This window comes from Colius striatus, chromosome 5 (assembly GCF_028858725.1).
Source record: "Colius striatus isolate bColStr4 chromosome 5, bColStr4.1.hap1, whole genome shotgun sequence".
In the NCBI taxonomy this organism is placed as follows: Eukaryota; Metazoa; Chordata; class Aves; order Coliiformes; family Coliidae; genus Colius; species Colius striatus.
The window spans coordinates 47,220,801-47,233,750 of NC_084763.1; the positions used below are offsets into that span (position 1 = coordinate 47,220,801).

A 12,950-nucleotide genomic window follows, 5' to 3' on the forward strand; every position below is an offset into this window, starting at 1 on the left:
CACTATTTCTTCCATTAATCCCACTTTAAAAAAGGAGACTCCTAAGAGTAGCAGGAATGCACAAAGACTGATATATACAGCATACAGTCAAGTCAAGTGAATTAAAAAATACAGTCACCTCATACAATATGCCTCACAAAATGACAGGGGCACTGCACAGTAACTTGTTCCAGTAGCTAGTATTTAGGAAAGTCTGTAATTATCATTCCACCCTAGAATAAGTCTCCTTCACAGCATCATTAATGGACAACTGCTAATGAGATCCTCAGATGTTTTCCTAAACAATCCTTTGCTGGGATGTTTCAAAATTAACAAACCCATCCAGGTCATTTTACTGTCAGTGGGGTGGGAAGAAAAGATAATTTAAAGAAATAATTTAAAAAATCAACTAAAACCATCAACCAAAAATATACCTCCAGATCATCACCAAAAAAAATGAGAAAGGGACCAATACTGACTTCTGAATTGCCATATTATTTTAGAACTAAAATCCATGCTGAAAAGGTCAACTCTAACTTTCCACAGCTAACAGCCAATACTCAATGCTATAAGGATGTGGGATGACTGACAAAGAATTTCTTGCCCTCCCTTCATCAGTCACAGGCAGACTCATGACCTTAAGAAGAAAACTTCATTAAATGGTTGGGGGGAGGGTTTGCAACACTGACTATTAACTGTTGTGTAGTCTTACCTATTTTTCATAAGTCTCAGCTCTCTCTTGCGTGTTGCCTCCTCTGCCAGTTGCTGAGGGCTATGCAAAGTCCCTGGTGAGGCTGTCATTACCACTCCCTGAGGTAAGGCAGTAGTGGGAGTTCGAAGCTGGTAAGCTGGCATGTCTCCAGTGGCAGCTGTGTAAAAGAACTGTATTTTAAACTTCATGGCAAAAAAACAACTATGCAAAAGCCTCTCTGGAAAAGAGAAGATTTCTGTGGAGTTATCCAGGATCCCTGCTACATAAAATATGTCACAGGCCTGTAATATCACAACTATATTTGTTATCTTACTAATGTATATTTCCACTCTGTAAAATAACTTACCTAAATTGCTCCAGCATAAGGCTGCACTAGCCAGCCAGACTGAAGCCTGTGAAAGCTTCCACGTGGCCACATGGTTCTTTTCAGATAACAGAGGGAAAGCTGTCTGAGAAACACTGTCAGAGCATCCACATTTATTTCCTGTTTGCACAATCCTAAGTAAAGATGGTCCTGCTGTTGCAGCCACCAAGGTTTCTATGCTACCCCTGTCCTCTAACACAGGCTTCAGAAGTCAGCTTGCTTCAGAAGTCAACTTTTTCCTCCTTCTCTGAAATAGCAACAGGACCTTACTGCCTTACTACCTCTCGTCCCTTGACAGCAATAGTTTGGTAATCCAAATGAGAGCTGCTGTTACCAAAATGAAAAGGAATAGACAAGTGCTCATAGTGAACAGGAGTATGTTCCTTGAGCAAGAGGACCACAAATAGGATGCTGTAGTGTCAGGAGGCAAGAGGATATTGTGGCAGTTACACAGGAAGGGGTGTAGCTACACAGTAAATCAGAATGCACGAGTTTAGATTCAGGTCCTGAGCCTACCAATTTTGAACTCTCCCCACGCTAAACACATCTGAAATCTGTTATTTGGAACCCATACTTTTCTGATAGTCTCATCTCATCTCTACATTTGAGCTACTTTGTTCCTACATGATGTCTCCCAACTTTATAACACTGTTAAAGTCCTAAATACTTGAGTCTTGTCTGACACAGGAAAAAAAAAAAACCACCAAAAAATGCATCCCTCTTCAAATTATAATCAAGTATGTACCTATTCCTTTCAATAAATACTTTATATTTTCACAGAACAAAACTTCAATTTTTGTCATTGAAGCAACTGAATATAGGGGAGATCCTATTAACATTTACAAATATCGAAAGGATGGGTGTCAGGAGGTTTCTATAGCAGCTTGCAACAGGACAAGGGGTAATGGGATGAAGCTGGAACACAAAAAGTTCCACTTTAATATAACAAAAAACTATTTCACTGTTGAGGTGACGGACCCCTGGCACAGGCTGCCCAGGGAGGGTGTGGAGTCTCCTTCCTTGGAGGTCTTCAAGACCCACCTGGACACATTCCTAAGCAACCTGATCTAGGTGAACCTGCTTCTGCAGGTGAGTTGCACCACATGATCTCTAAAGGTCCCTTCCAGCCCCTACCATTCTATGATTCTATGACAGAAGATGAAATTTCAGGGGCTGTTACATTACACATAATTTACTCTTTTACTCTTTAAAGTAATATTCAAATGAGGGAAAAACTTGTGTCATAGTTTAACTCCAGCCAGCAACTAAGCACCACAGAGCTGCTGCATCACTCTTTCCCTTCCAGCACCTACCATCCCCCCATACACCAGTAGAATCAGAAGAGTAAGAAAACTCAAAGTTTGAGAACAGCTTCATCATTGCAATATAACAACAACAATAATAATAATAATTACATTTTTTAAATTTCTTAAAAAGGAAAAATAACAAAAGATAAACAGAATCCAAGAAAAACAAATGATGCAAATGAAAAACAGTTGCTCACCACCAACCAATGCCCAGCCTGTTCCTCAATAGTGGCCCCCTCACCACTTTTCCCCCTCGTTTACATGCTGATCATGGTGTGTGATATCCCTTGGATCAGTCTGCTGTCCCAGTTGAGTCCCCTCTCAGCTTCTTGTGCACCCCCAGCCCACTTGCTGGTGGGGTGGGGAGCAGAAAAGTCCTTTCACTTCAGCATAAGCACTGCTCAGCAGTAACTAAAACATTACCAACATCATTTTAATCCTAAATCCAAAGCACACAACTGCAGCAGCTATTAGGAAGAAAATTAACTCTATCCCACGTGAAACCAGGACAACTTGAAAAAATAAAACCTAGACATAAATACTTTGAGGAGGCTGATGAGTAGATTAATAAAGAGACATCAGTTAAATATGGGGGAGAGAAAAACAAAACCAAACTCTTCACTTTAAAACAAAAGACTATTATTCTTAAACCAATGCAGGTGCTTCAATAATTTTTTTTTTTAAAAAGAGAATCAAGCTGTGTTTAGACTACAATTCCACAGCCACCTCCTGAAATCATTAAACTCTTTGCACCTCCCCCCTCTCAGTCCTGCGGGTAAAAGTGTTTGTGGAATTACAAGATGAACTGGACCAGTGAACTGACCTGGGTTATGGATAATCCCCTGAGGATGGGGGAGGGAAAGAGAAATCAGTCCAGAACAGCTCTGTGCACACAAACAGGCAGCCTCCATGAACACAGGTCTTGGTCTTGTACATCTACGAGATAATTACTTAACCCTTTCTTTAAGTTCTCCATGTCTCTTAGTCCCAGTTATGTTGATGGGAGGATATTTCAGATCACTATTTATAAAAACAGAATTTTAGACACTCTTCAGGTTCATCTTTATGCTGGCCACATTACATATGTTTTATAGACTCTATGGTAAGAACTACTATCTTTTGTCTCTGGTCAAGAAAGAGATGTTATCTTAACTTGTACTAGCTACAATGAACTAGCAATCCAAGTAAACCATTTTGTACACCAAGTCATGGAGAAAGACTCATAACCTAGGTCACCTCAGCCTGGCACGACCAACCACTTTATTGTTATTGTTTGATTTCCACTCAGATGTTAGCTAACAAGACTTAAAGCTGCTGCTGTCAAGAGGACTCTGTGTGCTAATTTACCTGCAACAGGGCTTAACAAAAGTGAGTCCCTATCTCAGCTGGGATCAGCAAACAACACTGTAATTACAACATGTTGCATGAATTGTTTGACCAGGTTCCAGTAGTGTCTGTCCCTAACAGTCGGCTCACTTATAAACCTACCAGTGTGGTAACAGACAGAAAACAACATTTTGGTGGAACAGACCTTTTGAACCCAACCATCACAGTGTCTGGCAAAGTGTAACACTGACAAAGTATCTTTTAGTAGTGCAGTAATACCTGCTTTATGATAGGTTATGGCAAATAAATTATTTTGGAGTCTGCATATATTTAAAGATCTCAAAAAGTTACAGTAAAATACTGTTTCCCCTCAAAAAAGAGGCTGAGAAAAAAGAAAGAGGCTCTAAGCAGAGAGGATAAAATACTCTTGAAAAAAATCACAGTTTACATATAGTAATGTATCTACGTATTACAGAGAAGGGTACTTCTCATTTCAGCATCTGAGACCATGCACCTCGATCTAGATTGAGAAACCTCTATGGCTGTTTCTGATGAAACTCAATGGAGGTTTAAAGTCATTCCTATCATAGCAGATGTAGGACTGATTGATAACAAAGCAACAAACCTGGAAATCGTAGATTTCTCTAATATATTGCCCCAGGTCATTTTATTTTTCTCCTTAAAATTCCAGGGGATTAAATATTCACTGAGACCCTGAAGCTTTGAGATTTACAAAAAGTAAATTATTAACATGAAGCCAAACAAACAAAAACAATAACAACAACAAAATCAAACTACATTTCTCTGAGAAATCAAAGACAAATACTAAAAGCAAAACAAAACCAAAAAACCCCAACGACCTTGTATCAGCAGGTTCTCAGAAAAATAACTTGCTGAACTCTAGAGAGCATCCCTGCACCTAAGTTCTTTCAGTGACTGTCCAGGAGAAAAAAAAGCCTAATGTATGCTATATATTAGTGTGTCTATTCTCCCCTTTTGTGAGTCATAATAATTATCAAAGGGGTTTTAACTTTGCCACTAAACTGGCTAAACAAGGCATGAATCATTATCCCTTTGAGCATTAGAAAAAAAACACCCCAAAATGTCGACTAGGAGAAGATCCTTATCTTCGGATTAATGAAACAGTATGCAGGAGCAAGGAGGAGCAGCACGTAGGTACCGGTTGTGAACTAGTTAACATTACAGATCTGCCGGAGGCAATTGACGAAGCAGAAAGGAACTGACTAAATCGCAGCATGACTTGGAGCTGACGTCAATGTGTATCTTGTTTGGAGTTTAACTTTTCCAGTTCCCTACTGCAACATGATTCCAGGAAATCTAATGACGTCAGCCTTTTGAACTCAATTAGCTGAGGAACAGACCATTTTAAGAACGGAGGAGAAAACAAGCTGGCTTCTATACTTCAGATTATTGCTCTCTCAAATTTGTTTGCATTCAGTATTTTCTTTCCTAATGAAAGCACAGGGTTTATTTACACTACAGAAACAATGCACACCTTTCTATTGCAGCCAGGCTTAACCCTATTTTAGCTATCAGATCTGAAGTGCTTACTGCTAAACAAAAAAGCCATGTCATTTTTACTAAATAAAAATCAGGAACATGCATGACTTTGTCCACAATAAAGAAAAATTTCAAAGAAAAGTGGTGGATTTTTCAGCAAAATCCTGCACCAAACAGTAAAGTTTAGTTATCTGAATTAATCTGTGCAAGAACTCATGCACTAACAGTGATTATTTTCCCCCAAATACAACTGTTAAAATTGCCCTGATATCCTACACTGACTAGATATAGCTAGAAGCTATTTGTACCAGTTTTGAAAGATTAAAGAGTTATAGCAACAGGTTCAAAAGAAAATGTCACAAATACTAACTTAACACTGCTTAAAAATGAAAAAAATGTCAGAGTTACAAAATTTTTACCTGTTTCATCTCCTGTTACAGCCATGATCAGCTTCTGCACACAGGATTCTCCTGTTCCTCTACCAGAGCTCAGCATGAACTGTTCCAAACTAGCAAGCATGTGCAGGATTACAAGCGAGAGCACTGACATCACACTGACCTCACTTGCTTACCACTGTCATTAATATGCTCTGTCATTGGAACAGCTCACTGAAACTGCAGCCCAAAGAGCTCCTTTTCCAGTAAACTTTTTTTTCTTCCTCTTGCATATTTCCATAAGCCTACCTTTGTTCTTTTTCCCTGAATTATTCATAAAGCTAGAGAAAGCACTCACCACAAAACTGGCTGTAAAGCAAGACCTGAAAATTCACAGCACTCAGTGACAGAAACTAAAAGGTTGCTCTAGAATTCCTGAATGAATACAAACGTTAAACTCATGGTTGGACAGAAAACAGGGAAGTTTTAAAATGATGTACAATTGTTTTGTTTGGAGCAGTTAAAGCTCCTTACTTTGGGGGGAAACCCACAACCCACTAATTCAGTTAAAAGCTTCAGAAGAGAATGAACAAAACTGCAACAAACTGAACCTAAAGCTAATGATTTCAGTTGCTGTAACAGGCAGAATAGTAACTGTGGGTAAAGACTACCTCTCCCCTGTTCTCTCCTTTTTCAAAGTAAGTCCAAGAGATCTGGTTGACTTGGGGCGGAGATTTTTTTTAGGCAGATGTTTTTGTTAAAACTTACAGAGTTAGTCCTTATTTACATTAATTGAAATGAAATTCATTTGAGACCAGCAGTCCAGGCACTGGTCTGTATGTAGGGCATTGCAAACTTGTGATGTCCTTGTCTAATAAATTCAGAGGGCTGGTTTGTCAACTGTGAAACTATGCCAAGGACAGCAATAATGGAAGCATCAGCGTTAAAAAGGAGCACCCTGTGATTACAGGACCACTTCAGGGTCATATGAACATAAGATCACAATTGAAGCACACAAGAAATTCAAGCCACAGGTCTTAAATATTCAAGTTTCAGATCTCAAATATCACCATTCATTTCACTGAGCATATTATGAAAACAAACATAGATTCCAAGGATCTGGAAGGATTTTTGATAAAATTTTTCTTTTCCTTCAGCTAGTGAAAAAACCCTTAACTTGTATTAGGAAGCTATTAAGAGTATCAGAACTGCCTCTTGTTTTGCCTATGAATGCAAACCTGTAGGAAACAAATGATCACTCAGTTGGATCAACATCTTTGGCACTTTTATACTAATCTTTTTTTCCCCATCACAGGTTATCAGAAAATATCAAGCACAGGGTTTATATGATGCTCTCCATTATTACCTGAGATTCATTATCAAATATTTTAGAAAAATATAAATACCTATACTATCTAAAAGGCTCTGAAACACATCTTTTCTGTCCTAGGACTGTTATTTGGTTGGTTTGGGAGGGATTTTTTTTGTTTGTGTGGGATTTTTTTGTTTGGGTTTCTCCTTTCTTTTCATCTATGATTATTCCAAACAACGCGTATATGCAGTCTACCCATAATTATTACAAACATGTATGTAACTGGAAAGATTACTGAGCAGAATCATGCTTTCTTACTATAATCTGTGCTACAAAGTGTGTGTACAACAGTCATATTGCAAAGTGTACCTAAGTTATAAAAGTTGATAAGGTATTTTCCTGTACACTTTCTAGCATAGGCAATATGGTCTGTAGTATGGGCATCTTAGATACTTGTCTATCCAACCAATTTCATTGTCTCACTCCATCTTGAACTCATGTTTGTTGATGATATACAACTATTATCATAAAGAGATCTGTACTAGGGCAGAAATCTCAGGTGCTTTCTTACTTGTTTTATTAAACTTGTTTTATTAAAACTCTTTTTTATTAAAGGCTTTTTTAAGACTTTCCAGTATTAATAACTTGTTATTTAAGGTGAAACCTTTTATCTTCTCATCATCTCTGAGTTCATGTTCACTTACTATTCTCTTTGTATCTTTCCCTATAGATGTTATGTAGCATTTTTCTTCTGTGTCAACAACTATGGGTATCACTAAAGCACTGTGCTTTGTTTGGGCCAAAGGAACAGAGAATGTCAAGAAGTCAACTTTTCTGAGCATGGATGGAGAGCAAACTAATTCAGTTTAACACACTAGAAGCTTCCAGAAATATGATGTAATAGGTATTCAGTAACTGTCTCTTAATCTGTTTTTAAAGTTCTCAGATGCAAGACACTTAATGGGCTATACCATCAAGTAGCTGATCCTATCAAAGAGGCTGAATCTGGAGATTAGAGGACAGCCCTGTAAGAGGACAATCGTGTACAGTGGGTCTGTAAAGGAAGGCTAGTCAAATGAAATTCCCAAGGACTAGAATGATACCAGATACAATTCCTAAGTTCTGTGCTTCACAGACTGGAGAAGTTGTAAGAAACAACTGAGGAGCTACTGTCTCTCTCTCTGCCCTCACCCCTCCACTCCACTCCCACAGCTCTGAGGAATCAAAGCAATACATACAAAATACTACAGTCAACTAGGGAGACAGAGAAGTCCTCTAATTTAAGGAATGTGTATGCATGTGCATAGAAAACATATTAGACACACACTCAGAAAGCACACACTACCAGAGTCAGAAATTTATTTGGGGGATAGATACATTTGGGCCGTAAGACTTCGCTAAGAACACATTCATAATAATATTTAGGGAAGTTATAACAGTACTCTCTGCATTATGAAAACTAATACTTTGGCCAAGAGCTTTTTGTATTAATAGTCTTAGAGATTCACTGAAATGCTTCTGAAAGTCTTGGGAATACAATGTATCTCAGCAACGAATTAGCCAGAGGCAATGGTTGAATTCAAATTTGGTACCATTGTCTCAACAAGTTCAGATATCTACAAGCTGTTATTAGCTTCCTCTACATACTGGGCTTCCTTTCCAGCAAAGGGAGAGAAACAGTCACTTAAAGACCAAACTTATTTCAAATACCCATATGAGGGCAAAAAAATCACCTCAACCTTGACTTCACCAACTGTTTGAGATATCTGTGATTCCATTTAGTTGAGGACTCTTACCTACTCTATGAACACATCTTTAAAGTCTTCCTAGCTCTGCTCATGGTTTATTTCAGACAGCTGTTTTGGCTTTAGAAAGCAGTCATACAGCCCTCCATCCCTACTCCTCTGTTTTGACTTTTTTATTTCTTTTTTTTTTTTTTTTTTTTTAATTTTCCTACATCCTCCATGGCAATTGCTACATTAGTGTCTCTATCTACAAAAATTCTCCCCCATTTCCCCCAAATCCCAACCCTACTTTCACTGGTATCAATAAAAAACCCAAATATTTTCAGTTCTCAATCTCCCTCAGCGTTTCCAGAAGTCCAGGAACAGCAGAAGGGCAAAAATACTGCATAAACCACAGTAAGGTTCAGAAATTCACTATTCACAGTTAATTCACATGTGTGCATTTTATAGGACATACAAAGTGCTCTTCTGTGAGAAAACTAGCTTCAGTAAAGGATCTCCTCTCTAATAATGACAAGATTCATAAAGTGCAAGGAAATTCTGCCCTAAACATGTTCAAAGAACTTCAGAATTTGTGTTTTATTAAGCTTGATTAATTGTTGAAAAAAATAAACTGGTTTCACATATTAAATGAGATGCACCCTCAGCATCTCATTTCTATCTGTAACAGCACCTTTAACTGCAATTAAACATATCTCTCAAAGTCTAGACAAGAGAATTCAAAGCAGAAAGTGATTTCATACTGTTATTTCCTCCTCGTAACTATTTTAATCAAAAGAAGTAGCTGCTTTGCTGAGCAGAGAAACCGAGTCTCCTTCTAAGACTTTCATCTTGCTGTACATAAATATTTAATTGCACAGTGCAATAATGTCATCACAAAATAGAAAGCCTTTTAAGAAAAAAATGTTTATATGAAAAAACTAAAATGCAGTAGACTAACAAAATATACCTTGAACAAGAACTTGGCTTCCAGAAACAAAAAACTGTTGTGTGCTGTCGGATGAATGTCCTGTATACTGCACAACGGCAGAAGCTGCCTGAGGAGCTCCCGAATTTGTCATTGTAAATGTCTGTAGACCATGGACAACATCAGAGGCTGGAGCAGAAATCTGGATTGCACCGCTTTGAGTTAAAGTAACTAAATATAAAAAAGAAAAAGAAAAGTTAGGCAATAGAAAGGGGAATAACATACATTAAAAAGCACTTCTCTCTTCTTAAAATAAACATTGTCTGATAGGAGTCCTGGTCTCCTTCTTGCTTAAAGGTCTATTGTAAAATAAAACTTACATAATACCGATTTCACTAATATAAAGCCTGTTGTATAGTACATGCCATATGCATAACAGATAAAGTGCAGTTTTCCACGTTTTATATCCGTGTTTCCAGAAATATTAACTCTCTTAAAATAAGGAATTCCTTATGCTGAATGAAGCACAGAGTCCTGTCTTCAGTTACTGGAACTGTGTTCAGAATGGACCTCAAATCCTATCCTCATAATGGGGAATGTGTAATGTAGGAACTAGCTGGGTACAGTTCCCAGGCTCCGTAAGGCATGAAGAGAGGGGAAAAATAAAAATGAGCAAAATGATGTTTCAGTTTTGCCTCCAAAGCAAAGTGCCCTATTTTGGGACAGGGCAGAAAGAGAGGGAAGCAAAAAATATCACCTCAGAAGATTCAGTTGCATGTGATTTTCAAAGCAAGGTTTGTCAACTCTATATCTCAGGAAGTTAAGCACAGCCAAATCCTGCCTCTCATAGAGTTAGCACCAAAAATTATATGTTTACACCATCACAGTATCATATTACACCAAAACCACTCAATTTAGGTTCCTGAGCAGTAGAACACCAGCAGAGAATTACACAAAGTTCTTGTCTCCACAGTGAGCCTGAGTAAACAGCTATGTCACAGCTGTCCTGTAATTATTCATTCTGTTCACAATCCAGGACTTTACCTAGCAAGAATGATTTGATCCTAGTAAGGATCTTCCTTACATCACACTTCTTAATTCTTCAATTGTTAAAAACCTGTCCAAAGACAGCAAGCAATTCAAACATATGGCAAATGAACTAGAAATTTTTATTTCCCCTGCATTGTTTCAGACAGAACACCATGGTATGCACAAGTAGCCAAAGGCCTGGGGAGCTGACAACACAGTCAATTCACACACTCCAACCAAACAAACAATTCTTGCACAGTTAGACCACCACCACAGGTGAGGCAAACCAATTTCTTGTCAGTATTCAACAATCAATATGACAATACTCTGGCTAAATGAGTAGGTCTGTAGTCAGATCAGGCTACAAGGCTCATATTTAAGACACCACCTTACACAAAACTATCCGTTGCCCTTACAGAAGGGTAACATATAAGTTGACAGAATTAACTGTGAAAGACATTTTATCTAGCTTGTCACACCTGTCTGTCTGTCTGCTTCCATAAGGCAAAGCCAAGAAACTGAAGAAAAAGATATTTGGAAACCATAGCAACATAGCATTTTGGTTGGTAAAAAGTAAGCAAAGAACTGCCAGAACTGCTAATGGAAAAAAATACACTAATTTTTCTGAAAAATTTACTTATCCAGTTCTAATAAAAACAGTCTTCCCAGATGTACAGACACCAACATACAGTCAAAATTACTTTTTCAACTTCACTGCCTTCCCTATTGCAGGATTAGAAAGAACAGGAGAGAAAACAAGGAATCAGCAAATGTGGTAGCATACAGTATCTGTTTAAAACAAGGGCATAGTGCAGACGGCTGTAGTGACACTGTGAGATGAGTTCTTCACTGGTATGGACACTGCACAAACTTAATGCATAAACTGCTAGATACCTGCACAAGAGAATCCAGGCAACCAATGTTGGCCAAGAAGAAAGGGGTACTTGAATACAATAATGATAAGTATAATCAAAGAAATATTGACAGGAGATGTAAAGAGAAAACAGATACATGTAGTGACTTTATGCATCATATCCAAACCGAAATGGACATGGGAGATGCTGCATTCCCACACAGTATTCCCAGTTTCATATAACAGCAGTTCCTCAGCCAACAGGATGGCTGCTCAGAAATGCTGCAAATCTGTGCCTTATACACTTTATGACTAGAAGTCAGCAGTCAAGCTCTCTGGTAAATTCCCAATTAAGACTTCCCCCTTACTACATGGAGATGACCATCCTGTCTACCACTTGGTACCAGTTTTTGCTAACCCTAATTAGAGAGAACCCATAAACTTCAGTGAAGCAAAAGATGTGTGATATTTAAGTCGAACTTAGATAAAAAAAAATCAAATAAAAAGCTAACAAACCAGGTAAGAAATACTCTTTCCAGGAGGCTGAAGCTCTCAAAACAAAGTTTTTGAGCCGGAATTAGGAGAGTCTGTGAAGGCTGACATGGTATCCTGAAGCAATGTTAAATAGGCTTTTAGGACTAATAAGGCAAGTTAAATACACAGCACATGTTTTAGGCTATGGCTATAACTTATTCAAAGACAAAGCAACATAAACCAAAATTCTTCTATGCTTGCCTCACAGGAAAGACAAACTTAAATTAAGTGATATTCAATTAATTTTTGTGAACTCTGTTAATTCAGGCACATTGCACGTGATGCTCTTTATCAGAACTTAATGTTTGATTGAATTTCATTACTCTTTTAAACACTTCCCTGTCCCTTTAATTTGCAGCTATATACAAATTAAAACATTCTCAATTAAGAATCAGCTCCTGTAAGATACTGCTAGTAGAAGCTGAAATCTGGTCTCCTAGAGGAATCTAGTATTAAGAAGCATAAACTAATTTCTTAGACATTCTAAATGTCTGAAGGCTCACTTCAACATAGTATAGACATTATAGCACTGCTTTTTAAGCCCTGAAACTGGTGGTGTTTTTTAACAAAACGTAAGCCAAATCAAAAATACTATTAAAAAACTGAAGAAAATAATTTAATTTGCTCATGAATACCTACCAGATTCTCTGATTCTGTACCAGATAACTGTAATTTAGCATGGCCACAAATCAACAAAAAAGAGTACTTCAGATGCTGCACATCAATGAAGCAGACATCCACCTAGGTCTAACGCCTTACAGAAAGAGTAAGAAAAGCAGCTTAAGAGCCCAAGCAAAATAATTTTCTATATAATATTGTAGACAAATTCTGTGTTCTCAGAGTTAACAATTAGTTTAATAAATTTTTAAAAAATATTAAGAATCCTCAGGCTGACAAGAATATAACTAGAGAGTAAATCCATCCTCTTATATACCACTGCAAAGTTTTAAGATACTTCCTCTGTTCTCTTGCTTCAAGAAAAAAAAA

General features: G+C 37.7%; 1 protein-coding gene across 10 annotated transcripts in view; it reads right to left on the minus strand.

Annotated features, from left to right (window-relative positions):
• CREM (cAMP responsive element modulator) overlaps positions 1-12,950 on the minus strand; it is a 34,011-nt gene that overhangs the window by 2,149 nt on the left and 18,912 nt on the right. For 8 of the 10 annotated variants that reach the window (XM_061996536.1, XM_061996530.1, XM_061996533.1 and 5 more), the window contains 2 exons: positions 9,590-9,778; positions 692-848 (listed from right to left, as the gene is read on the minus strand). In XM_061996536.1, coding sequence (XP_061852520.1) covers positions 692-848; positions 9,590-9,778 — 346 coding nt within the window. Of the gene's footprint in view, positions 1-691; positions 849-5,628; positions 5,739-9,589; positions 9,779-12,950 lie in introns of those variants that run through there. The other 2 variants (XM_010199445.2, XM_010199444.2) reach the window with 1 other exon arrangement.